The sequence below is a fragment of the Boleophthalmus pectinirostris genome, unplaced genomic scaffold, assembly GCF_026225935.1.
Source record: "Boleophthalmus pectinirostris isolate CB_2022bp ecotype Guang Dong unplaced genomic scaffold, ASM2622593v1 HiC_scaffold_20, whole genome shotgun sequence".
NCBI classification, from domain to species: domain Eukaryota; kingdom Metazoa; phylum Chordata; class Actinopteri; order Gobiiformes; family Gobiidae; genus Boleophthalmus; species Boleophthalmus pectinirostris.
The window spans coordinates 3054343-3081636 of record NW_026571153.1 but is presented as its reverse complement, the minus strand read 5'-3'; the positions used below and the strand labels follow the sequence as shown (position 1 = coordinate 3081636).

At 40.5% G+C, this 27294-nt stretch overlaps 1 protein-coding gene across 4 annotated transcripts in view; it reads left to right on the top strand.

Annotated features, from left to right (window-relative positions):
• The window catches only part of dock11 (dedicator of cytokinesis 11), a 208025-nt gene that overhangs the window by 98289 nt on the left and 82442 nt on the right, over positions 1–27294 (top strand). For all 4 annotated transcript variants that reach the window (XM_055156687.1, XM_055156686.1, XM_055156685.1 and 1 more), the window contains exons 20-30: positions 1335–1458; positions 3712–3824; positions 3906–3989; positions 4065–4154; positions 6135–6256; positions 6342–6411; positions 9219–9341; positions 9537–9608; positions 12099–12245; positions 16678–16761; positions 20963–21074. In XM_055156687.1, the coding sequence (XP_055012662.1) occupies positions 1335–1458; positions 3712–3824; positions 3906–3989; positions 4065–4154; positions 6135–6256; positions 6342–6411; positions 9219–9341; positions 9537–9608; positions 12099–12245; positions 16678–16761; positions 20963–21074 (1141 nt within the window). The remainder of the gene's footprint in view (positions 1–1334; positions 1459–3711; positions 3825–3905; positions 3990–4064; positions 4155–6134; positions 6257–6341; positions 6412–9218; positions 9342–9536; positions 9609–12098; positions 12246–16677; positions 16762–20962; positions 21075–27294) is intronic.

The window sequence follows — 27294 nt, the reverse complement described above, 5'->3', positions numbered from 1 at the left end:
TGTCTGATGCAAACTTGTCTGACTCAACCTGGACAAAACATTTCTCATATTAAACAGACAATAAGGAAAACAGTGGACAAAACAACATAAAAATAAACATACTAATTTAAGGGGGAAAAAATTATATTATGAATAATTATATATATATATATATATATATATATTAAATTAATAAGTTCAAAAAGAAAAAAAAAAAAATAATAATAATGATAATAATAATAATAAAATATTAAATAAATGTCAACCCTTCATTAAAAAGGAGCTAACTAAAAAGCTAAATAAAATAAATACAATAAAAATGAATAAATTAAAGTAAAGAAAAAATAAATAAAAATAAAAACAAAACTAAATAAAGCAAAAAAAAATTTATAAAAGAAATAAAATAAAAAATAATAAAAATAATAAAATAAATGCCAAACCTTCATGAAAAAGGAGCCATCTGAAAGCAAAATAAAAATAATAAAAATAAATAAATAAAAGTAAATATAAACAATAAAATAATAAAATAAAAAAAATAAACAAAATAAAAATAAATAAAAGTAAAAAAAAATAATAATAATAAAAAATAAATAAAAAATTTAACAAAATAAAAAAATAAATAATAAAAAATAATAATTTTATAAAAATGTAATAAAGTAAAATAATAAAATAAATGCCAACCCTTCATGAAAAAGGAGCCCTCTGAAAGCAAAAGCGTGTTATTTTTTCTAGGTTATTTTGGTTGTACTTTAACTGCACGCTCAGTGGTCCACAAACCCAAACATGTCTTCACGTCCTGCCTGTTGCGTGTCTTTTAATAATCCCCACAAATCTGCATGAGAATAAACTCTGGGGGCCGACCCTAAATGACATGTTTAAGTGGATGAAAACCGAGGGCTCCATATGTGCCTCGTATCTGCAGGATTAACATCAGACCAGACTTCTGCCCCCCCACCCCCCCCTCCTGTCATTCACTCTGGGTATGACTGTGCGCTTCCTCCCACAATGCACCGGGCCTCGTGCGTGCACATACTGCTACCTGACAGATTAACAGAGTGACACATTGATTTGTCATTAAGTATTTAGCAACTCAGGTTAGTTGTGCCGCTGATGCATTTTTCATGTGTCATTTCCTGTCAATCTGCTGATCCACTTATTAACCGACGCTGCCCCCTGCTGGATTTGAGGAGTAAAGTTCATATTAGACTTGGACAAAGATTTCAAAAGTTTCAGCTGACTTTAATCTGAATTTAACAGTTGAATATGATTTTTAACAATACGTTTTAATACAGGAAATTGAAACAGAACAGGGCATTTATTCATTTACTGTAGAGTCTTACTTTTATTTTTTCCAGATCAAAGTTGAACTGCCAGTCCACGTGCACGAGAAACACCACATCCTCTTCACCTTCTACCACATCAGCTGTGAGTCCAGCAGTAAGACCAGCAGCAAGAAGAGAGAAGGGGTGGAGACTCTGGGTACGTTTCACTTTAAGTTTGTTAAGAAAAAAAACAACTGTGCTGCTTTAGTTCAATTTATGTTATTAGGTTCATTTTTGAGACCAAAAGTTTGTTTTTATACCTGACAGTTTCGACTGCTCCTCAGAGTCTCGTGATGTTGCTGTGACGTGTCGCTCAGCTGATTTATACAGGTTTTAGTACGGCTGAGTATCATTAAGAAATTACTGACATGATGTATAAACGTTTGGCCACGGTACATTACATATCTCGATAAAGTGAGCTTATGATTCAGTACGATGTATTTTAAATCGATATGATACGGTTCAATAAAAATAAAGACTAAAGCCTGGCTGTGATACAAAAAGGTTTTGTTAAATCACTTCTTCTTGTGCAAAGTTCATATGAAACACAAACATTTTAATCATCAAAACAGTGAAAATGTCAGATGTGTCGCATAAACGAGTTTCCTTCCTCTAAACAAGCAACAAAATTTTTCGTGCTGTAAGAAAATTATTTAGTAAAATATAACAAAAATACTCGAAATATCGATACAGCAGTCCCCAATATTGATACTGTATCATCTTATTAAAAAATACAATACCATATTTTCCGGGCCATTAGACTAAGCCTCTAACCACATCAAAAAACGACCTTGCGCCACAATCCAGAGCGCCCCATACACGAATCCACTCGGGTGTACCAGTACGACTTCAGTAAACTACAAAGCCGCAACACCCGCAGAACACGCAAACACACACGGAGCAGACAGCGACCGCACAGAGAAACACACCCACAGACACACTCATCACTCCACGCCGACGAGGAACGGAACGGAGGAACGAACCGAAAAAAGCGAGCGCGACGTGCCGCTTCTAGACACGACTGAACAACTGAGTCACTGCGAACACGCCGACAATCCAGTGGTCCCAGACACACCCTCCCTACACGCCACAACTGAACAAAGCCCAGAGTCACCGTGAACGAACAAACAAACAAAACCACTCACCCATCACACTGTTGGGTTTCCTTTAAAGGTTGTATGGAGGATTTTTTTTTGTTTCAAACTGTCAGTGAAAGATTAAAATACCATTACAGAGACGCAGCAGCTTTGTAATTATGATGACCAAAAAAAAAAAGAACAAAAATCTATCAACTGTGGACGTAGTGAGGCCAGATAAACATCAGCCAATAGAAAACGAGGCTCCCTCATTTTCTATTGGCTGTTAGGTTGTCAATCAAACTCCCTAGTGTAACTGACTCGTCGGAGCGCGGGGATTACGTGGTTTACGCAGCGGTTCTTAGAGGCTTTTTCGAACTGTCGCTTCCTCGCATTTCACACAAAGTTTGTCGCGACGGCGGACGAGAATCCACGACCGGTTCACCGCGAAAGAAAGTCCGTTTTTGAGGTCGCTGAAAGAAGAAGAGAAGAGGAAAAGGAGCAAAGCCAAACTGAGGTGATTCTTGGAGATCTCGTCCAGCGATGGCGCGACCGAAGCAGACGAAGAGTCTAAAAACTGACGCGTCAGTCGCTGAATTACTTCTAGACAGGAAACTTCAACAGTAATTCTGAACGCGCACAAGGACTGTCGCTGTATTTCTCTTCCCACGCAGTTTATTTGTGAAAAAAGTTCAAAAATAGACCATTTAATGACAGTGCGCCTTATAATCCAGAGCGACTAATAGTGCAGAAAATACGGTATATCGATATTTCAGTATTTTTGCACACTTAAAAGTTTGAGCGCTGTCTTCTTACCATCTGCAGTCCGACTTCCTCAGGACCGTATCCCAGGTGTGTGAGAGTAAAAAAGCCCCCTAAAGAAGCGAAATATCGAAATATGAAAACGTGCCCACGGGACTATAAACGGGGATGAGGGGGCTTTTTTTACTCTCACACACCTGGGATACTGTCCTGAGTCAGTTTTACTAACATCCTTTGTAAATGTGTTCCTTTGCAAGAGTCGGGGACAATATGGATGCCCGAGAAAGTTTAATGTCCATCCAACTCAGTCTGCACCGAACTAGCCCCAGTTTGTGTTTAAGAATCCCGATTTGATTGGCCGTTCCATCGCACTTTCTCGAGGTGGAGGCTGGTTTTCCGAGCACAATAGGATGCGGCATTATTCCCTACTTGGTTATCATCTCTACAAACTAATATCTTGTACTCTTAATGCTTTTTCGCTCCTATTTATGTTTGTCTTTCTTGCATTGACTAAATTAAAATATTTTTTTATTACACAGTTTGCAGACTCTAGTGTCGTGTTTTCGTTTCAGTGGGCTACTCGTGGATGCCTTTACTCCGAGATGGAAGGATGAAGTCTGTGGAAGTGCAGTTACCCGTCGCAGCCACTCTACCTCCGGGATACCTGGGCCACGACTCTAAGAAGGTTTTGTGTGTTTCTCGGTTTAAATGTATTTCCTGACTTTAAATAAATATTCAAACTCCGACTTTCTCGCTCTCGTCTCAGTCCCAGCCCGACGTGAAATGGGTGGAAAACGCCAAAACCCTTTTCAAAGTCAGAACTCACGTCGCCTCCACCATCTACGCTCAGGTACGACGTTCTATAATATAATGATTCACCAGCGAATATAAACTTTGCTTTAACAACATTTTGGTCTTTTCTCAGGACTTGCATCTCCATAACTTTTTCCAACACTGCCAGCTGATGAGGTCGACTTCTGAGGGCAGCCCTGCAGATCTGATCAAATACCTGAAGGTGAGACAAAAATCCAAAGTGGAGTAAAAAAATACAGACTGAAGTAAAAAAAAAACACATCACATTACAACACCTTCACTGTCTTCTGTATCATGACTGTTTGAAATGGAAAAAATAATTTACAGATGCCATACGTGAGCATTGATTCTGAACAAAATTTAGTTGCCGATACGATACATACCTCAATACAGTGAAGCTTACGATTCGATACGATTCAATACGATATATTTCAAATCAAATCGATGCGGTTCAATAAAAAATAAAGACTAAATCGTGGCTGTGATACGAAACACAAATATTTTAATCATCAAAACTGTGAAAATGTTAAATTTGTCGCATAAACAAGTTTCCTTCAACTAAACAAACAACAAAACTGTAGCTGAAACAAAATAATTTAGTAAAATATAGCAAAAAATACTCTTGGTGATATATCGATACAGCAGCCCACGATATCAATACTGTATCAACACATTAAACGATACGATATATCGATATTTCAATATTTTTGCACACCCCTAGTTTGAGGTTGTCCACATTTTAGTTAAAGAATGTTTATATGTTTACATACGTGCTCCAGTATCAGTATCATTAGATTTTTTTTATTACATACATATTTTATTTATTTATTTATTTAAAACAAGGACAGTGCACAGACAACATTTATCTCAGAGAAAAGATGCCCTGTGCCAGATTTAGCTCTACGATCCTTTCCATCTGCAATCCTCGGGCAGGTACAAAACACATTAAAGAAACTATTTACATTAGACCAACTAATTTCCAAAAAAACACTAACAGTGTCTCCTTAAAATAAACACAATCCAACTAATTGTTAAACATTTAAAACAATCAAAATTATTTCATCCCTGGTTTCTGTTTTCTCTGGATAGACTTAAACTTAGACTGAGATTTTATTGATCCACAAGGGAAATGACTTGGACACAGCAGCTCACACATCACATCATATCACAAGAACAAAGTAAAAAATGTATTTAATTATTATTTTTTTATTTAATAAACTTCTAAATAAGTAGCAATAAAAAGCAAGAGACTGGTGTCAAATAAGACATAAATTATTTAAAAGTATGTACAGCAGGTATACCACAAATATGGTAATATAAATACTGTATATCATAGTTTAATAAAGTATATCAGAGTTTAATACAGAATATCACAGTGGAATGGTTTAAGTCTCATCTTTAGACCCACTTTTATTCTCTGGCTTTTAATTCCTCTGTGAGTTGTGTGGTCCTCTGTGTTTATTTTATTTTATTTTAATTAATTAATTTATTTATTTTATTTTATTTTTATTTATTTATTTTATTTTATTTTTTTTAATTTTATGTTTGTTATGTATGTTATTTTATTTTATTTTTTATGTTATGTTATTTTTTATTTTTTATGTTATGTTTGTTATTTTATTTTATTTTTTATGTTATGTTTGCTGTTATTTTTTATGTTCTTTTCATTTTATTTTATTTTTATTTATTTTTTGTATACATTTAAAAAAAAAAAAATTAATTATTGTTTTTATCTATTTTATTTTTATTTATTGATTTAATTTATTTTTATTTAATTTACTTATTATTTTTATTTGTTTTATTTTTTAGTACTGCTATTATCTATTGATTTTATTATTATTTATTATAATTATTTTATTTATTGGCTCTATTAGTTGCTTCTTGGTTGGAACATATTTCAACTTATTTATTTTTTTTCTTTTTCTTTTTTTTTAAGGAAACTGTTTTACATTTAGAAACTTGTTTATAAAATGTGCTATAGAAATAAAGCTGGACTGGATATCACAGTTTAACACAGTATATCACAGTTAAATACAAGAAGTCGTAAGGAAACATTACAAAGATGATATGATGATTGACAGAAACACAGACTTAAACATAAACACAGGCTTTTTCATTGGACATTACGCTTGATCTGCTCGTTAAACATTTGCGCCCTCGTTCTGTCCTTTCTCTCATCCAGTGCCTTCATGCCATGGAGACGCACGTGATGATCCACTTCCTGCCCACGGTGCTAATGCAGCTGTTCGAGGTGCTCACCACAGCGACCAAAGAGGCCCAGGAGACGGCCGTCAACTCTCTGCGGTCAGTGTCTCCTCCTCCTCCTCCTCCAGTTCTCACGGTTTAACCTGCGCCGTGCTGATGTGCTCTTAAAATGTGTTTATTACAGGGTGATTATTCATATAGTGTCCAAATGCCACGAGGAAGGCGTGGAGCACTACCTGCGCTCGTTTGTCAAGGTATTACGCCTACATATGTATACAGTACAGTGTGATGAATCATCAAAAAGAACAATGTTTTACTGATTTATGCCTCTGAGTCACACAAGAGGAGAGTTCTGTAGAATCTATGATGTAATTACAAAGGAAATACAAGGGAATAAAAGATTAAAAACACATTTTTGGACAGATTTACTTCAAATTTGAATCGAATATTGTGATGTAACTAGCCCAAATATTTCAGGATAAAATGTGAGGATGTTTTTTTTGTTTTCTTAGTCGAATGATTTTGTAGTTTATAAGTGTCAAAAAAAGGCTGATCATCTCTAGGACCTTTTGTCACCTTGTTTAAGATACTACCAGTCAAAACCTTCTCAATTAATGTTTTTTTTTCTTCCAACTTTTACTACTTTCTATGTTTTATGTACATATATAGAAGAGATCAAATATATCAGGCCTTGTGCAGCTCCCGGACCATTTGTTTGACTCTGATCGGCCCATTTAAGATAAATTGTAATTAAAAAATACACATATTTTATCATTTTACCTCATGCATGGACTAAAGCTAACCAGGCTGGTGCCACCTAGTGCCTCCGCTCAATTTAATTTCAATCCAGCGACTAGATCAGGAATCAGAATACACTAGACCAGGGGTGTCAAACTCATTTTGTTCCGGGGGTCGTATCCAACCGACTTTGATCCCAAAGTGTCCGGATCAGAAAACTCATGTCATATAAACCCCAAAAATAACAATAAGTTCAAATATTTGTGCAGAGAAACACAAATCTATTACACAAATCTTTTTTTTAATTGATGAACTCTTTCTTTTACAAAATATTATAATATTATGAACAACCTGAAACTTTAAAAAAAATGCAATTTCAACACAATGTTTTAACATGAACTTGTCTGTAAATAGGAATAAGTCCATTTTTCTTGTAAACACCTGTGATAAACACAGCAGAAAATTACCAATATTTTAATAGAAAATATAATTAAAATATTTTAGTAGAAAATCAGCCGAGGGCCAGATTAAAGGTCTTGGAGGGCCGGATCTGGCCCCCGGGCCGTATGTTTGACACCTGTGACCTAGACAGTTCGCAGAAACCCCGGAAGTGCGAGTTCGGGCACCAGCCAATGAGCGAAGAGTCAGACATTCTGTGTTGTCAATGATTCCCGAGATCGAGGATTTAAAGCCAGAAGCAAAGACAATGTCTGTTGAATTTTATCAAGGGGAAAGACGTTATTGTCCTTCTTCCCACAGGATTTGGGAAAAGCTTAATATACCAGTTAGTCCCGTTAGCGGCGCATTACAAACGTCACGACCAAACAGCAGCGATTGGTTAAATAAAAAAAGTACCCGCCTACTGTCGAGAGAACGAATCCTAATGCTGCGAGGTCAGACAGTTTCTATGAAGTGAAACCTTCTAATGAATCAGGATAGTAAAACAGGGGAGTCAAACTCAAATTCACATTGGGCCAAAATTAAAAACTGGAACCAAACTAAATATTTATTGATAAATTTCAACAACATCTGCATGTTTTCTCTTCTTTCGAGGTATGTAATATTAAACCTTTTCTTATTAAAATAAATGTTTAATAATAGTTTTGCTTAAACATTGAATCCAGAACAAGCAGAATATAAAATAACAACAACATTTTAAATAAATAATGTCTCTATAGTCGATCTGTAGCCGGCGGGCAAATCTAATACATGTTTGATATGATCTCACGGGCCAAATTTGGAGTTTGCCATGTCTGATACACAGTGTTGGGAAGGTGACTTTTAAAATGTAATCCCCTACAGATTACAGATTACACACACCAAAATGTAGTTTGTAACGTAATCCATTAAATTACTTAAAGTGAGTAATGTAATCTGAATACTTTGGATTACTTGATATTGTCATGTTTTTTAAAACTACATGAATATAACAACCACATCCTGAACATTCATGTTTGTTCTCTTCAAATTGGTCCTGGTTTAGACCTGGTTTAGTCCTGGTTTAGACCTGGTTTAGTCCTGGTTTAGTCCTGGTTTAGACCTGGTTTAGTCCTGGTTTAGTCCTGGTTTAGACCTGGTTTAGTCCCTGGTTTAGTCCTGGTTTAGTCCTGGTTTTAATCCTGGTTTAAATCCTGGTTTAGTCCTGGTTTAGACCTGGTTTAGATTTAGTCCTGGTTTAGTCCTGGTTTAGTCCTGGTTTTTAGTCCTGGTTTTCCTGGTCCTGGTTTAGTCCTGGTTTAGTCCTGGTTTTCCTGGTTTAGTCCTGTTTTTAGTCCTGGTTTTAGACCTGGTTTTAGTCCTGGTTTAGTCCTGGTTTAGTCCTGTTTTAGTCCTGGTTTTAGTCCTGGTTTTAGTCCTGGTTTTAGTCCTGGTTTTAGTTTTCCTGTTTTAGTCCTGGTTTTAGTTTTCCTGGTTTTAGTCCTGGTTTAGTCCTGGTCCTGGTTTTAGTCCTGGTTTAATCCAGGTTTAGTCCTGGTTTAGACCTGGTTTAGACCTAATTTAGTCCTGGTTTTAGTCCTGGTTTAGCCCAAAATGTAAAAACAGGAAAATCCCGCTGTGTAATCCATTTATTTCAACAAAGTAACTGTAATCCAATTTGTACTCTGATTACATAACTCCGGTACATGTAATCTGTTACTCCCCGACACTGCTGATGTAGCTGTACAACAAAATTACTGAGTTGCAAACAAAAAAATACAAACCCAACATGTTCTATTGTGTATTTATAGTCTATTCCTTTTTGTTTTTGTTTTATTTTTTCTCCAAATGACCCTGAAGACGCTTTTTGTTTTCCTCTTCACATTTGTCTTTTCGATTTTTCCAGTACGTCTTTGTGACCAGCTCGTGTTCCGGGAGCTCGAGCAGCACTCACGAGGTTTTGGCCACCGCCGTCACCGCCGTCCTGAAGCAAACCGCCGACTTCAACACCATCAACAAACTGCTCAAGGTCTCAAAATCAAATCCTCTTCAAACTACTGCTCTTTTTGTGTTGTAGTTCTACTAATGACCAGCAGGGTGCACTAGAAATCAATACAAAAGCAACCGCAGTATCTTAAGTCCAAGCTGGCAAACGTGATATCTTAATTTTTTGGTTTGTAATGTTTATTTTGTACTTAAAACACAACATTTCTTCTCTTTTTAGTACTCTTGGTTCTTCTTTGAGACTATGGCAAAGTCGATGGCTCAGTATCTGCAAGAGGGAAACCGCATGAAGGTTGGTTAATAACTCGAAATATCTTATTGCGTGTAATAAAAAACCACATTGACTTCATCTGTCAAAGTTGTTTCGGACCATAAAATGTACAGTTTTATATTCCACTGTAAGGCAAACATGAGTATAAGGTCAAAGTTTGCTTACAGTCCGTGACCACAATGCAAATTTGCACAACTACAATATTTACATAGTATGTGTATGCAGTTCGGGGAAAGGTAGGTTATCTGTTTGTCTCCAGAGAGATGTTATTACTTTGTCTGCGCGCCGGTGTTTTTATAGCGCTGATCTGACCTTTAACTTGCCCCGGGTGGCGTCACAAACAATAAAAAATAATAAAAAATGGTGCTTAGTTCATCTTTTAAGTGTTGTTTTTTGTAGGGTTTTCAAAAGTATTGCTGGGGTTTAGATCACATCGCGACATTTTATAGGCAAATGTTATTTAAAGGTTGTATAGAGGATTTTTTTAAGGGAAGGGAAATACAGCGACAGTCCTTGTGCGCGTTCAGAATTACTGTTGAAGTTTCCTGTCTAGAAGTAATTCAGCGACCGACGCGTCAGTTTTTAGACTCTTCGTCTGCTTCGGTCGCGCCATCGCTGGACGAGATCTCCAAGAATCACCTCAGTTTGGCTTTGCTCCTTTTCCTCTTCTCTTCTTCTTTCGGCGACCTCAAAAACGGACTTTCTTTCGCGGCGAACCGGTCGTGGATTCTCGTCCGCCGTCGCGACAAACTTTGTGTGAAATGCGAGGAAGCGACAGTTCGAAAAAGCCTCTAAGAACCGCTGCGTAAACCACGTAATCCCCGCGCTCCGACGAGTCAGTTACACTAGGGAGTTTGATTGACAACCTAACAGCCAATAGAAAATGAGGGAGCCTCGTTTTCTATTGGCTGATGTTTATCTGGCCTCACTACGTCCACAGTTGATAGATTTTAGTTCTTTTTTTTTTGGTCATCATAATTACAAAGCTGCTGCGTCTCTGTAATGGTATTTTAATCTTTCACTGACAGTTTGAAACAAAAAAAAAAATCCTCCATACAACCTTTAATACAGACGTGGGGCAGGTAAAATTAATATTATTTAACTCTAGATGTTTGTTGTAATAGACGTTTTTTACAAAGTGGAAGCGGAAGTGTCCCGCTTTAGGTTTGTGGAACTTTCGTTTAATGGTTTTCTTTGGCAAAATGTGTGTTCAAATGTGTGTCGTATTCTCCAGCAGCTTCATAAATCTGCCAAATCACCAAATTTTCAACCAACAAGGACCACAAAGGATAAACATTCTTCTAAACTATCAAAGAAAGAAAGAAAGACGAAAACTTAAAGGAGAACAACGACGAGGCACAGTGTATATTATTCACTTGAAAATGTAAAAATAGCCATACGTAACTCGTCATTAAACACTAATTTCATAATAATAACAATAAAAATAATGATAATACTGAACAAATCAAGATTACATGAGCATTAATTCCCCCCTCCCCCAATCTGTCAGTTGAGTCAGTCCACAAGTATGCGGCAAACGTACCATTAAAAAAAAAAAACATGTCAGAAATGAAAAATGAACAGGCGTCAACTGAGTGGTTGTGATGTAGTTAGTAAATTACATCATATATGAGAAATGCCCTTGTTTATGTGGACTATTTTTGACAGGAAGACAGGGGGTAAGGTGTGTTTGTTCATTCAGACTGATTCTACAATTAAAATTAAAAATCGATTTCACTAATGCGTCGTCGTTTCCTTTAAGTTTTCGTCTTTCTTCTCTTGATATTTGTGGATAAATTGTTCATGTTAGAATGTTTATCCTTCGTGGAGTTGAAGATTTGGTGATGGGGCAGATTTATGAAGCTGCTGGAGAACACGACACACATTTACACGCACATTTTGCCACAGAAAAAAACATTAAACGCCAAGTTCCACAAACCTACAGCGAGACACTTCCAGCCATTGTAAAAAAAAAAAAAAGTTCTATACAGCAGGTCTTGGGTCGACTCTAGCCAGTAATAGAAATTATGAGGTTCTATATTTGGAAATTCACCTTTACTTTTGCCCCCATCTGGAAATATGACATCAACACATTCCACCAACTCAAAGTCAGATACTAAAACTAGTATCGAAAGTACTCACTTGAGCAGGTATCGATACTACAAAAGTCCCAGAAATGAACCTTTTCTGAACAGCACACAGACGAGTATACGCCCATGGACCTGGTTTAGACCTGGTGTAGACCTGGACCATTCTGAAACCTTGCTGGACCACTGAGGGATTACACACATTTCATTACACATGGTAATATAAAAGACAGAACTGTTGTTTAATGTGGAAAAACACATTAAATTGTTTCAGTAAAGAGAGTTTTTATTATAATTGCAGTATCTCTGTCTTTTGATTTGTTTCCTGTTTGCAGCTCTAATATTTACTTTTCAGTAGTCCAGTATTTTCCTTTACCAAACACGGCGTTCATTCTTTACGTATGTGTCGTGTTTTTTTGCTCAGATGCCCCGGACTCAGCGGTTCCCGGAGAGCTACCACCAGGCCCTGCAGTCCCTGATCCTGTCCATCATGCCCCACATCACCATCCGGCATCTGGAGATCCCGGAGGAGGCGCGCGCCGTCAACATCAGCCTCGCCAACTTCATCAAGGTCTGCTTCTGTTCTGTTCTATGTCCCGTTTCCTAAAAGAGGGTTTTATCTCATGGGGCTACGGTGTTTTCCGCACTTAAAAGCCTTTCATTTAATCAAAAAACGACTGCGTGCCTTAAAATCCAGAGTGCCTTATATATGAATTTATTGGGGTGTCTTAGTACGACTTTAGTAAACTACAAAGCCGCACCACATGCAGCGTTATGGCTCCCGTAGTCAGGAGCATCGCAGAGTACTGTATTTTCCGGGCTATTAGACGCGCTCTTAAGCCTCTAACCGCTTCAGCGCGCCACAATCCAGAGCGCCCCATACACGAATCCACTCAGGTGTCCCAGTACGACTTCAGTAAACTACAAAGCCGCACCACCCGCAGAACACGCAAACACACACGGAGCAGACAGCGACCGCGCGGCGAAAAACACCCACAGACACACTCGTCACTCCACGGCCACGAGGAACGGAACGGAGGAACGAACCGAAAAAGCGAGCGCGACGTGACGCTTCTAGACACGACTGAACAACTGAGTCACTGCGAACACGACGACAATCCGTTGGTCCCAGACAGCACCCTCCCTACACGCCACAACCGAACAAAGCCCAGAGTCACCGTGAACGAACGAACAAACAAACAAAACCACTGACCCATCCAACTGTTGGGTTTCCTTTAAAGTCCCACGTGGTTTATTTGTGAAAAAAGTTCAAAAATAGACCATTTAATGATGGTGCGACTAATAGAAAATACGGTAATACATACTGTGATTCCTTTTAATATCAAAATGCACGTGTCAAGAGACGCGCTCACAACGCCCACGTTAAACTCAAGGCTGTTATAAAGTGAAAGTGTGAGCTGCGTGGGAGCAGTGGATGAGAGAAGACGAACACACATTCACCAAGACAGGGAGACCGCGCCGAGCGACTTACCGACGGATCGTGGACGCCCGGGCTAAGGATCAGGATCAACTGTGGTCCGAGCTTTCACCAAGACCTGAATCATCACTGAACTGCCAGGGAACAGTAACCACACTGACTCGGATAATGACGAGGGATGTGGGCGTGCTGGACGTTTGAACAAGTTATGAGTTGTTGTGAATACGATGACAGTTTAGCGTCTCAGACAGTATTTTTTTTACGCGTTACAATTGAACAAAGTTGAGAGCTATTGCGAGCGCGTTAAATAAAGTTTGACCGACTTATCTAACCGTTGTGTTTCGTTTAATGCGCCTTATAGTCCGGTGCGGTTTATGTGAAAAAAGTTCGGAAATAGACCAATGACAGTGCGCCTTATAATCCAGAGCGCCCTATAGTGTGGAAAATACGGTAAATTTTTCAGTTTTAGTGAGAAAAAATCTCTGGATCAGGTATCGGTTTCAAGATATTGATTCTAGGGTTGGGTATCATAAAGAAGCTGCCGATATGATACAAACCTTGATACATAAGCCACGATACGATACGCTTTTCGATACAGTGCACTTTCGATTCAATACGATTCGACGCGAGAATAGAGCCTGGCTTCAGTTTTGCTCCTGTAACCGTGAGCATCGAGAGCTTCATCACTCACTTAGTCCACTTTTTTATACAGTCTATGGGTCAAGCATTAGCCCGATTCATGAGACGGTTTCACTTCGTAGAAACCGTCTGACCTCGCAGCATTAGGATTCGTTCACTCGACGGCAGGCGGGTACGAATTGCTGCTGTTTGGTCGTGACGTTTGTAATGCCCCAAATCCCGTAGGAAGAAGAACAATAATGTCTTTCCCCTTGATAAAATTTCACCAAACATTCTCTTTGTTCCGTCTGTTCTTGGGAATCGCTGACAATACAGAATGTCTGTCTTCGTCTACGTCAGGGATCTCCAACCTTTTTACATCCGGTGAGCTGCCTTTACAAAACGAAAATGCCGGAGAGCTACTAATTTTAGCGGTTGCTGGAAATCGAGTGGATCTAAGAGGGAAAGTACAGTTAGACGCCTATAAAACCTAAAACCATTATTCATGTATTAAAACGCTAAGTTCAAAATAACACTTTTTTTTAATTTTTATGTTTATTAAGGACATCACAATCGCATTAGACAAGCCAGATGCGTTGCTTTGAGTGTTTTAGCACAGTTTTCAACACCTGTCCGTATAAAAATATAAACTACACACATAAAAACAGAGAATACAAGACACATAAATTACATACAGATAAAATATATACAGTGCATTTTCAGTGGTTGCAGTTTTGATTGGAAACATACAATAATTTTAATTTCCTTTTAAATTTGTTGTTGTTGGTTTCCAATTTTAAATGAGCTGGTGAACCGTTCCACAGACTGGCCCCTTTAAAAGAGAACGAGGACTGACCCAGAGTCGTCCTGTACCGAGGAACAACACAGTCACCACGAGTAGCTCCTCTTGTGTTCGCTCTGTGTGAACGTTTTATGGTCCTGGCAAATTCTGAGTGTAATGGTGTGTCGCAGTTAAGACACTTCAAAAATAATTTAAGATGATTAAAATTGATAAAATTTTCAAAGTCAAAAAGTTGATGTTTCTTTTTAATTTCACAGTGGTGCCGGTGTTTGGACTTTTTGTCAAGGATCTTAAGGGTCAGTTTGTAAAATGAACAAAGCTGTTTCAATGTGGTTGAGGAGCCTGGGACCATGAGGTGATACAATAAGAAAGATGAGAGAAGATCATCGCGTTCATGAAGAGTTTAGAAGTGTGGAGCGATAGATCTTTACGTATGAAACAAAACCAACTGAGACTAGTCTTAATCTTCTTCGCCAAGTATTTTGTGTGACCGGTAAATTTTAAATTTTCATCTAGAATGAGGCCGAGGTATTTAACTTCACTGACTGCTTGAATTTTCTCATTGCAATTGCAATTTGCAATGGTAATTAATCAAATTTGAGTTATTCAGGACAATACGTATAATTCAGAAATCCCTTGGCGAGTTACGTGGAAAGGAGTGGAAAGGTTCTGGTAGCTCCTGAGCAACAGGTTGGAGACTCACAGTTTTCATCCATCTCGACGCTTTGTTTACTGTCGTGCTGGTCCACAAAAGGGACCCAGTTTGACCTCGTGGCTTCACAGCTCTTCTCTGATTGGCCGGTGCGCGGTCTAACTAACGATGTTCTTACAAACCATTTAGTGCAGGGGTGTCAAACTCATTTTGTTCCGGGGGCCGTATTCAACCTATTTTGATCCCAAAGGGGCCGGATCAGAAAACTCATGTCATATAAACCCCAAAAATATCAATAAGTTCAAATATTTGTGCAGAGAAACACAAATCTATTACAGAAATCTTTTTTAATTGATGAACTCTTTCTTTTACAAAATATAATATTATGAACAACCTGAAACTTTAAGAAAAATACCATTTCAACACAAAGTTTTAACATGAACTTGTATGTAAATAGGAATAAGTAAATTTTTGTTGTAAAATCCTGCACTCGGCTCCACTTTTCTCATGTTGGACATTTTTCTGATGAGGGTGTCACGGTCGACAGTCAAAACGATCGTCCTTTAAGAGCGTTTGGAAAGAGACAAGTCTTCATTTGTGCTGCTCTGGTGGGAGGGGCCACGTACAGAGACGCTGGAGACGCTGCTGTGATAAACACCACAGAAAATTAACAAGATTTTAATAGAAAATATAATTAAAATATTTTAGTAGAAAATCAGCCGAGGGCCAGATTAAAGGTCTTTGAGGGCCAGATCTGGCCCTCAGGCCTTATGTTTGACACCTGTGGTCTAGTGTACTTTGATTCCTGACCCGGTTGCTGGAGAGAAATTAAATTGAGCGGAGGCACTTTGTGGTGCCAGTCTGGCTAGTTCAACGTCACCTGTACAAATACAATTACATCATGGTCAGTGAAGATTCTGATGCTAAGTGTGTTTAGATAATCCAGCAACGGTTAATCACTCATCTACATCACTTCGCTCTGAGCATCACCATAGCCACAGGTAAACAAACGAACGATGGTTAGGAGAGACTAGCTTCAACTAAAAGAAATAATAATGCCTTAAAGGTCCACAGACAGACAGAAAGTTGTCAGGTTTAAAAGTTTTCAGTTTGTGGGACGACGGTGTAAGTCGATGAAACTACTCAGAGCAGTTTGTTAAGACCGCACTTCATTTTTTGTTTGTTTGTTTGTTTTTTTAAATTAGACAAATTATAATACACAAATTAATAGGCAATTTATAAACATCTAAATGAAGAAATCTGGGCCATCTTTTCTGTTTTCAATCGCCAACAGAGTTTCCAAACGTCTTCTGGTTTCGTGACGTAAGCGTGAATAGAGCCAGTTCCATGTCATTCCTTTGTGTTAAAACACTGTAACTCACAGCTCCTCGTTGTTTAATTCTTACACGACAGATAAATTTAAAGTAAATAAAAAGAAATATAGCATTTTTCTACTGACGCTCATCATTACACGTGTTGTTTTTGTCTTTCAGAGGTGCCTGACTTTGATGAACAGAGGATTTGGCTTTGCTCTGGTCAATCACTACATGTGTCACTTCACCCTCAAGGATCCGAAGGTACATGTCCACAAATGTTTTATTATTTAAGAAGGAAAAAGCATTCTTCAAGGGAAAACACTAAATCCAATAAATGTGCAGTTGGTTACAGCTGTGCAGACTTCAGTTTCAATGTCAAACTTAAAAATTTTGCACCAACTCTTATAAATGTTACCAAACAGTTGCCACGTTTACATAAGAGCTTTAATTCCGAATAAAAAGAATTTAATTCCGCTTTAAAAACAGCATGTAAACACTTAATTTCTAATGAAAATTATTAATTGAAACAAAACTTAATTCCGAAGTAAGTGGGTGGTTTCTTCCTATTTTAAAGCCGGACGAATTTCTTCCTGGATCATGTAAATGTTTATTCTTCTTAAAAATGATTGCGGTTGTTCAGTTCATGCTCGTTGTGTCGCTCTTCTGACGCAATCCAGACGATCCGGCTCCATCAGTCCTGTCTTCGGACTTTCCTCCCCGTCTCTTTGGATTGTGAGCTGGATGTGGGAGTGGGCTGAGGTAGAGCAGCCTCACACTCACTTTGTCTTCTTCCTCCCTTCTCCGACACTCTTCCCTCCTCCTCCTCTTCCTCGGCCGACAGACGTAAAGCGTGATGAGACAATTCTACAGCATCTGAACCACCGCGGAAAAAGTTTGGATCGTGTTTGTGTCCGTGGCGTAACGACAAACCGAGATGACAGGCAGCTGAAGTGTGTGTTTTCTTCTGGTCGACGTAGATACTGTCATGTCCCTGTCCAATCAGAACCCTTCCTCGCCCCCAGACGCTGAGTGGAATTTAAAAAAAAGGTGATTTAATGTGTTTTTCCATGTAAACATCAACTCGGATTTGCCTCAAGTGGAGGAGTTCAAGTATCTCGGGGTCTTGTTCTTGAGTGAGGGGAGGATGGAGCGTGAGGTTGACAGGTGGACAGGTGCAGTGATGCGGTCGCTGTATCGGACCGTTGTGGTGAAGAGGAGCTGAGTCGAAAGGCGAAGCTCTCGATTTACAGTCAGTCTTCATTCCTCCACTCACCTCTGGTCATGAGTTCTGGGTAATGACCGAAAGGACGAGATCGCGAATACAAGCGGCACAAATGAGTTTCCTTCGCAGGGTGTCTGGGCGTCTCCCTTAGAGACAGGGTGAGGAGCTCAGTCACTCAGGAGGAGCTCGGAGTAGAGCCGCTGCTCCTTCACGTCGAGAGGAGCAGCTGAGGCTCGGGCATCTGTTCCGGATGCCTCCTGGACGCCTCCCTGGAGAGGTATTCCGGGCATGTCGCACCGGGAGAAGACCAAAGGAAAAGCCAGGACACGCTGGAGGGACTATGTCTCTGGACTGGCCTGGGAACGCCTCAGGATCCCACCAGAGGAGCTGGAGGAAGTGTCCGGGGTGAGGGAAGTCTGGGAGTTCACTGCTTAGACTGATGCCCCCGAGGAAGAAAATGGATGGATGAAAGGACCTCAGTTCGGAATGATTATTTCCATGTAAACACGAAGGAGAATATTTGAATTCAGAACAATTTAATTCAGAACAATTAATTCTAGGGCTGTAACGATGTCCAAGTCTCACGATACGATATCATCACGGTATGAACCTCACGGTACGATGTTTATTGCGATATCGTGGGAAAGCTCACGATTAGGGATGTAACAATATCCAAATCTCTCTGTACGATATTTATTGTGATATTTTGTGGAGGCTAAAAAGCTACAATTTTAAAAATGTGACTTTTTCCTCTTAAAATGTCTTGACAAGACTCAAAAGTGTTAGAACTGTTATTTCTTCTTGTCGTCTGCACTGAAATGGAGCAAAGGATCATGGTCTATGTCAGGGGTGTCAAGCTCATTTTGATCCGGGGGCCGAATTCAACCGACTTTGATCCCAAAGTGTCCGGATCAGAAAACTCTCTCATCAGACGTCCTGCTGGACACGTTTGGATGGCGACAGTCAAACCAAAACCGTTTAATCTGGAACCCGCGATGTGGGCTCTGATCTGATAAAAACTCTACCCACATCACCAACGTTTTATCCATCTCAGTTTGTTGCTTTTAGAACCTTAACTGCTCACTAAAATACGTTTAGTTCGAGCTGATTATGATTGTAACATCTTGATTTAACTTTTTTATCATGGATTTCCAGCTCGCATCTTTGAAATGAAATGTAGGAGAGACTTTATGGTGCCTTGGCATAGTCTAAAAATCTCTCCTTAAAGGGATAGTTCAGGTTTTTTGACATGAATCTGTGTGTCGTCCCCGTCAGCAGTGTGTTGCATCCACTCTGACTTTACCTCCGAAAGCGTCCGGTGAGCCCAGATCCTGGCCGGTTTTGTTGCTGAGGAAAGTAGTTCGGCAAGTTGGCTGGGGACTGTATAATAAAGTGTTTTTCTTCTCAAAACAACATGTGTTAAAAAGACTGATACATTTGCACCACAAAACCTCTGTCCTCTAAAACAGGGGTGTCAGACTCATTTTGATCCGGGGGCCGTATCCAACTTACTTTGATCCCAAAGGGGCCGAATCAGAAAAATCATGACATATAAACCCCAAAAATAACAATAAGTTCAAATATTTGTGCAGAGAAACACAAATCTATTATTTTTAAATTGATGAACTCTTTCTTTTACAAAATATTATAATATTATGAACAACCTGAAACTTTAAGAAAAATACAATTTCAACACAATGTTTTAACATGAACTTGTTTAACATTAACTTGTATAAATAGGAATAAGTCAATTTTTGTTGTAAAATCCTGCACTCGGCTCCACTTTTCTCATGTTGGACATTTTTCTGATGAGGGTGTCACGGTCAACAGTCAAAACGATCGTCCTTTAAGAGCGTTTGGAAAGAGACAAGTCTTCATTTGTGCTGCTCTGGTGGGAGGGGCCACGTACAGAGACGCTGGAGACGCTGCTGTGATAAACACCACAGAAAATTAACAAGATTTTAATAGAAAATATAATTAAAATATTTTAGTAGAAAATCAGCCAAGGGCCAGATTAAAGGTCTTGGAGGGCCGGATCTGGCCCCCGGGCCGTATGTTTGACACCTGTGGTCTATGTAGTTCTCTGTCTTTTTTTATCTATTGCTTCACCATCAGTGTTGTGAAGGAGACTTTTAAAATGTAATCCCCTACAGATTACATACCCCAAAATGTAGTTTGTAACATAATGCATTAAATTACTTAAACTGAGTAAAGTAATCTGAATACTTTGGATTACTTGATTTGCTGTAGAGAAGCAAAGACAAGGAAATCGTAACATAAGAAGTTTTGTCTGATAAAAGAAAATAAAAAGCCCAAACTTTACTGAACCAAATAAAAAATATTATTGATAGAAGAAGAGGAGACATGGTCCGCACAGCAGGATTAGTCCTGTTTTAGTTCTTTTTAGTCCTGGTTTTAGCTGGTTTAGTCCTTTAGTCTGGTTTAGACCTGGTTTAGACCTGGTTTAGTCCTGTTTAGTCCTGTTAAATCCTGGTTTAGTCTTGTTTAGTCCTGGTTAGTCCTGGTTTAGTCCTGTTAAATCCTGGTTTAGTCTTGTTTTAGTCCTGGTTTAGTTTCTGGCAATGAGTGGAATTACCGAGAAAAGAAAAAAAAAAAAAAAAAAGGATTTAGCCCAAAATGTGAAAACAGGAAAATCCCTCTGTGTAATCCATTTATTTCAACAAAGTAACTGTAATCCAATTCCCACTCACTGAAACAGTAACTGTAACTGAATACAGTTACTCATCATTTGTACTCTGATTACATAACTCCGGTACATGTAATCTGTTACTCCCCGACACTGTTCACCATAACTCTTAATTTAAGCAAAGACACTTGTAATTCGATATATTGTGAGAACTCTGACGATACGATATCACGATATTTTGATTATTATTACATCCCTAATTAATTCAGATTTAAAAAACATCATGTAAACGTGGCAGTTGTAGAGTAAATGTAGTTTAAAAGTCTCTTTGTTTTTGCTTCGGCCTTTTTGGACATTTTTACATGACTGAATCCCTATAATTGTATTTATAATCTGCTTTTCAAACACTTGACAATGTTGTGTTGTTCCAGAATTAGACGTCTGTTTCCTTGTCAAACACAAACACACAGCTATTGTTCACCACGTCCGTTTGATGTCCAAAATAATACTTCCCCTTTTGACACGCAAATTCAGCTCTGGTTTTGCATGTGTCTTTGCATGTGTTGTGCTTATGTTTTGCTCCGATGTTCCAGCTGCTGTCGGAGATGAAATTTGAATTCCTCATGACCGTCTGCAACCACGAGCATTTCATCCCGCTGAACCTGCCCATGGCGTTTGGGCGCACCAAGCTGCAGAGGGTGCAAGGTGAGGGCACAAGGTCACTCCAGAGCCCAGCGTCCATGCCTTTCCTTTAAAGTGCAAAATGACAGATTGACAGATTAACGTGATTAGATGCACAATTTTGCCTCAAATCTTGCCAAATTTTTTCATAGTTTCATTTTTGGTCATTTATTCAACCATTTACAGCTCAAAAACACCCTAAATTTCCTCACTCTTACGAAAGAACCAAAGAAAATTGCGCACAAGATAAATACTGAGCCTCTAAATGTGTTGTTCCAGCTTTCGTATTAAGTCGTTATCATAATTACTGTGACATGTTTACTAACTGTTGGACAAAAGTTGTAGGTGTGACGGCGCCCGAGGGGATTGCACAGCGATTACACACAACCGCACTGTAAACACGGACAAATGTTGTTTAATATTCTCAGTTTAAACATGCTGTTCATGACTTTTACTGTCTTTAAACGTAAAAAAAAACAACACAACTACGTTATTTTAAAATGTTTGCAGTGGTCCAAAGTTGTCACTCACTTTCCTAATGCATTTTTATATCCAAATGAATCGCCGCGATGAGTTTGAGAAGTGTATTTCAATCCAATCCACTTTATTTCTATAGCACATTTTATAAACAGGACCATTTCCAAAGGGCGGCACAGAGAAAATAATACAATAAAACGCAGTAACTCATAAATTAAAGTAATAAATAACGACCGAAAGGACGAGATCGCGGATACGGAGCTCAGTCACACGGGAGGAGCTCGGAGTAGAGTCGCTGCTCCTCCACGTTGAGAGGAGCGGCTGAGGCTCGGGCGTCTGTTCTGATGTCTCCTGGGCGTCTGTTCTGATGTCTCCTGGGCGTCTGTTCTGATGTCTCTCTGGGCGTCTGTTCTGATGTCTCCTGGGCGTCTGTTCTGATGTCTTCTGGGCGTCTGTTCTGATGTCTTCTGGGCGTCTGTTCTGATGTCTCCTGGGCGTCTGTTCTGATGTCTCTGGGCGTCTGTTCTGATGTCTCCTGGGCGTCTGTTCTGATGTCTTCTGGGCGTCTGTTCTGATGTCTTCTGGGCGTCTGTTAATCTGTCATTCTTAATCTCCACACCACTTACAACATGCTTAATTTCATGATATCTGCAAAATTGCAGTGTCCTAGAATTTCATGCCAAGTCTGCAAATCATGACATTTGTTACACTGGTCTTCACTGTCACTTTCTGATGTGTGCAGATAGTACAGTTTGTTGTGTACATGTATGGGAAATTTAGTGCCGTCTTTATGTAGCAGAACGTTCTTCTTCTCACTGAAGATCACCGTGGCTCCACACGTGGTGGCAGCTTTCACAGAGAAGATATCCTGAGGATAAGTTGGGATGTACAAGGCCCTCCTCAGCGTTGTTTTGAGACGGTGCCCCCTGCTGTCGACCAACCACACCTCTGCGTCCCCTCTGTGCTTGGCGACTCCGTTGCTCCTGGTGCCATCTGCTAGCTCCACACAATGCGTCCCGGCCTGGAAACTGGCATCGAACCTCTTGAACTTGGCGATGTCTGTGATGATATGTGACGTTGCACCCGCATCCACCATCAAACCTTTGCTTTTGACATCTGGCACCTGCATCTCCGAGTCACTTATCCGGAAAGCATATTCCTTGCTCTCCGCGTCGGACGCTCGCTGTGCGTTATCCCGCTGCTTCCTCCGTCTACACGTCGTATTGTTGTGTGTGTTACTTTTACAGTGACTGCACCACTGCTTGCGCGGACAGCTTTTGGCTATGTGGCCTCTGACACCACACTTATAACACTCAATGTCCGTATTGCCACTGTCCTTTGCGCTCTCTGGTGCGCGCCTTGTGCCAAATTGCGCTCTCGCCTTCATCACGTTGTCCTCAGACACAGTTGCACGCATATTTTCAATGTCCTCATAACTCCGGAGCTTTGTCTTAAACTCCGCAAAAGTCATTTTATCTTCACTCTGAGAAACTTGAATGGCAAATGGTTTAAATGTCTCTGGCAGCCCCTTTAAAACCATTGCTATCAAAAGTCCGTCACTGAGCGCCTCACCTGCGCTTCGCAACGCAGTAATCGCAGTCTCTGCTCTGATTACATACTCAGTGACATTTTCCATCGGTGACTTTTGTAGAGACGTTAATTCAGTGTACAAGTTTATCACTCTCTGGCTTCCCTTTGCCAGCGTAATATTCCCGGAGAATCCTCAGCGCCTCGCGTCCATCATCATCCACCGCCTCGCGCATTACCAGCGACAGGCTCTTGTCATCCAGGAACTGGATAAGCTCCGCATAGGCCTCAGCATTCTTCTCGTCATCATCTTCGTCGTCAGGACCAGGTGATTGTAAAATAGTGTCCTTCAATCCTTGGAGACGGAGGTGGCCCAAAAACTTTGTCTCCCACAGCTCGTATCCTTTTTCATCGCCATGAAATACGAGTCTGCCCCAGCGGCTTGGCACAGTGTCCTTTTCTCTGTTTTTACTCATGTTTGCGGTCAGTGGCTGAACTCAGGTGCACGCATTTACCGTCGCGACATTCACCTGGAGACCGCTCCTCAAACTGCGTAAAATGACTCTGGGCCCATAACCTGTTAGCAGGGTCCTTTTACGCAGCGTTGTCGTGAGCATTAAAACACAGTACACTTTGTATTCTCTTTTTGTGTGGTTACCCCATTCTCCACGGACACACACTTTTATTCACAGGTGCAGGCCATTCATAATTTTGTGCCTCACGTGATCAAGTGTTCTTACACACCATTGGTCAAATCATAAGTCTCTATCATAATACAAATAATAAAATGAGGGCACAACACAACAGATGTCTCCTGGGCGTCTGTTCTGATGTCTCCTGGGCGTCTGTTCTGATGTCTCCTGGGCGTCTGTTCTGATGTCTCCTGGGCGTCTGTTCTGATGTCTTCTGGGCGTCTGTTCTGATGTCTCTCTGATGTCTCCTGGCGTTCTTTCTGATGCTCTCTGATGTCTCCTGGGCGTCTGTTCTGATGTCTTCTGGGCGTCTGTTCTGATGTCTTCTGGGCGTCTGTTCTGATGTCTTCTGGGCGTCTGTTCTGATGTTCTGATGTCTTCTGGGCGTCTGTTCTGATGTCTTCTGGGCGTCTGTTCTGATGTCTTCTGGGCGTCTGTTCTGATGTCTTCTGGGCGTCTGTTCTGATGTCTCTCTGATGTCTCCTGGGCGTCTGTTCTGATGTTTTCTGGACGTCTGTTCTGATGTCTCCTGGGCGTCTGTTCTGATGTCTTCTGGGTGTCTGTTCTGATGTCTCCTGGGCGTCTGTTCTGATGTCTCCTGGGCGTCTGTTCTGATGTTTTCTGGGCGTCTGTTCTGATGTCTCCTGGACGTCTGTTCTGATGTCTCCTGGGCGTCTGTTCTGATGTCTTCTGGGCGTCTGTTCTGATGTCTTCTGGGGTGTCTGTTCTGATGTCTCCTGGGCGTCTGTTCTGATGTTTTCTGGACGTCTGTTCTGATGTCTCCTGGACGTCTGTTCTGATGTCTCCTGGGCGTCTGTTCTGATGTCTTCTGGGTGTCTGTTCTGATGTCTCCTGGGCGTCTGTTCTGATGTCTCCTGGGCGTCTGTTCTGATGTCTCCTGGGCGTCTGTTCTGATGTCTCCTGGGCGTCTGTTCTGATGTTTTCTGGACGTCTGTTCTGATGTCTCCTGGGCGTCTGTTCTGATGTCTCCTGGGCGTCTGTTCTGATGTCTTCTGGGCGTCTGTTCTGATGTCTCCTGGGCGTCTGTTCTGATGTCTTTTGGACGTCTGTTCTGATGTCTCCTGGGCGTCTGTTCTGATGTCTTCTGGGCGTCTGTTCTGATGTCTCTCTGATGTCTCCTGGGCGTCTGTTCTGATGTCTCCTGGGCGTCTGTTCTGATGTCTCCTGGGCGTCTGTTCTGATGTCTTCTGGGCGTCTGTTCTGATGTCTCCTGGGCGTCTGTTCTGATGTTTCTGGGCGTCTGTTCTGATGTCTCTCTGATGTCTCCTGGGCGTCTCCCTCGGGAGGTGTTCTGGGCATGTCCCACTGGAAGGAGGCCCCGGGGAAGACCCGGGACACACCGGAGGGACTGTGTCTCTCAGTTGGCCTGGGAACGCCTCAGGATCCCCCTGGAGGAGCTGGGGGACATGTCCGGGGTGAAGGAAGTCTGGGAGTCCCTGCTTAAACTGCTGCCCCAGTGACCCGGCCCCGGATAAACGGACAAAAATGGAAGAATGTAAATAAAACGTGTTAAAATGCATAAAGCTGCACGTTCAGAATCGCTGAAAGAATTACTGTTGAAGTTTCCTGTCCAGAAGTAATTTTAGTGACCGACGTGTCCTTCCTGAGATCTTTCGTCTGCTTCAGTCGCGCCATCGCTGGAAGGAATCTCCACGAATCACCTCAGTTTGGCTTCGCTCCTTTTCCCCTTCTCTTCTTCTTTCAGCGACCTCAAAAACTGACTTTCTTTTGCGGCGAACTGGTCGTGGATTCTCGTCCGACGTCGCGACAAACTTTGTGCGAACTTCGAGGAAGCCACAGTTCGAAAAAGCCGCTCAGAACCGCTGCGTCGGTCGAGTAAACGGTGCACAGAAACCTCGTGATACAAGCACGCCGGTAAATCAGTTACTCTAGAAACGTTGGGAGTTTGACTGACAACCTAACACCCGATCCGAGTTTATCGAAAGTCTTCTTACTTTTTTCTTTTATTTGCTGGTTTGAATCCTTGTCTGTGAAGGATAAAAACAAACTTCAGAACATTGTTAAAACCTGCTCGAAAATCACAGGGGTCAAACTGAGGGAGCTGCACTCTGTGGGGGAGGAGCAGGTGCTGAGCAAAGCCAAGGGCAGGAGTGTCAAACTCATTTTGTTCCGGGGGTCGTATCCAACCGACTTTGATCCCAAAGTGTCCGGATCAGAAAACTCATGTCATATAAACCCCAAAAAATAACAATAAGTTCAAATATTTGTGCAGAGAAACACAAATCTATTACAGAAATCTTTTTTAATTGATGAACTCTTTCTTCTACAAAATATTATAATATTATGAACAACCTGAAACTTTAAGAAAAATACAATTTCAACACAACATTTTAAAAATAACTTGTATGTAAATAGGAATAAGTCCATTTTTCTTGTAAAATTCTCCACTTTTCTCATGTTGGACATTTTTCTGATGAGGGTGTCACGGTCAACAGTCAAAACGATCGTCCTTTAAGAGCGTTTGGAAAGAGACAAGTCTTCATTTGTGCTGCTCTGGTGGGAGGGGCCACGTACAGAGACGCTGGAGACGCTGCTGTGATAAACACCACAGAAAATTAACAAGATTTTAATAGAAAATATAATTAAAATATTTTAGTAGAAAATCAGCCGAGGGCCAGATTAAAGGTCTTGGAGGGCCGGATCTGGCCCCCGGACCGTATGTTTGACACCTGTGGCCAAGGGTCTCCTGGCTCAGCTCCTCCATCCTCTGGCTCCTGATTTTATCCTGATGCCTTCATGGCGTTAGTTTTCTAATTCTTTTGTGCCCTGTGCTATTAAATTGTTAAATTCTAAGGGTGCAGTTTTATGAAAGTTTTACACTGTAATTTGTTTTTTATTTTGAGTTGCACTGGTGGACGGCGATGGACTGACACAGTTTGCGTTTGTTTGTGTTTTTGGTGTGTTTGCGCTGAGATGCTGCTGATGAATTGCCTTATGGGATCAATAAAGTTTTCTGAATCTGATAAATTACGAAATCGCCACGTCCACAGTTGATGGATTTTCGTTCTTTCTTTTTTTTGTTTTGGTTTGTTCATCGTAATTACAAGGCTGCTGCATCTCGATAACACTATTTTATTGCATTTTTGGAAGGAATTTTGTGTTAAGCCAATGATGTTCTTTTTGTCTTCTTATCTACTTTAACGTCTTAGGTTCTTTTTAAAGACAATACAGTAAAGTGTGTTTACCTTGTTGACATGTTTCGGCTGCTGCTGCATCTTCAGAAGTGTCACCGGTGTTGGCGGTGACGTGTCGTATCTCGGCTGTTGTTACTTCCTGTAGGCGTGGTCAGTCTGAGCGACCTGCCAGGTCCAGGAAGTAACAACATAGTCACACTACCGAACATCAGAGGAATAACCAAACCCATCCAGAGCCATGAAAAAACACAACAGAAGCACCGGAGTAAAACCAGACACAAAACTCCACCAACAACTCAACAAAATCCCACAAGAACAAAAATGCGACGCCATCTACGAAATCCAATGCAAATCATGCAATAAATCACACAT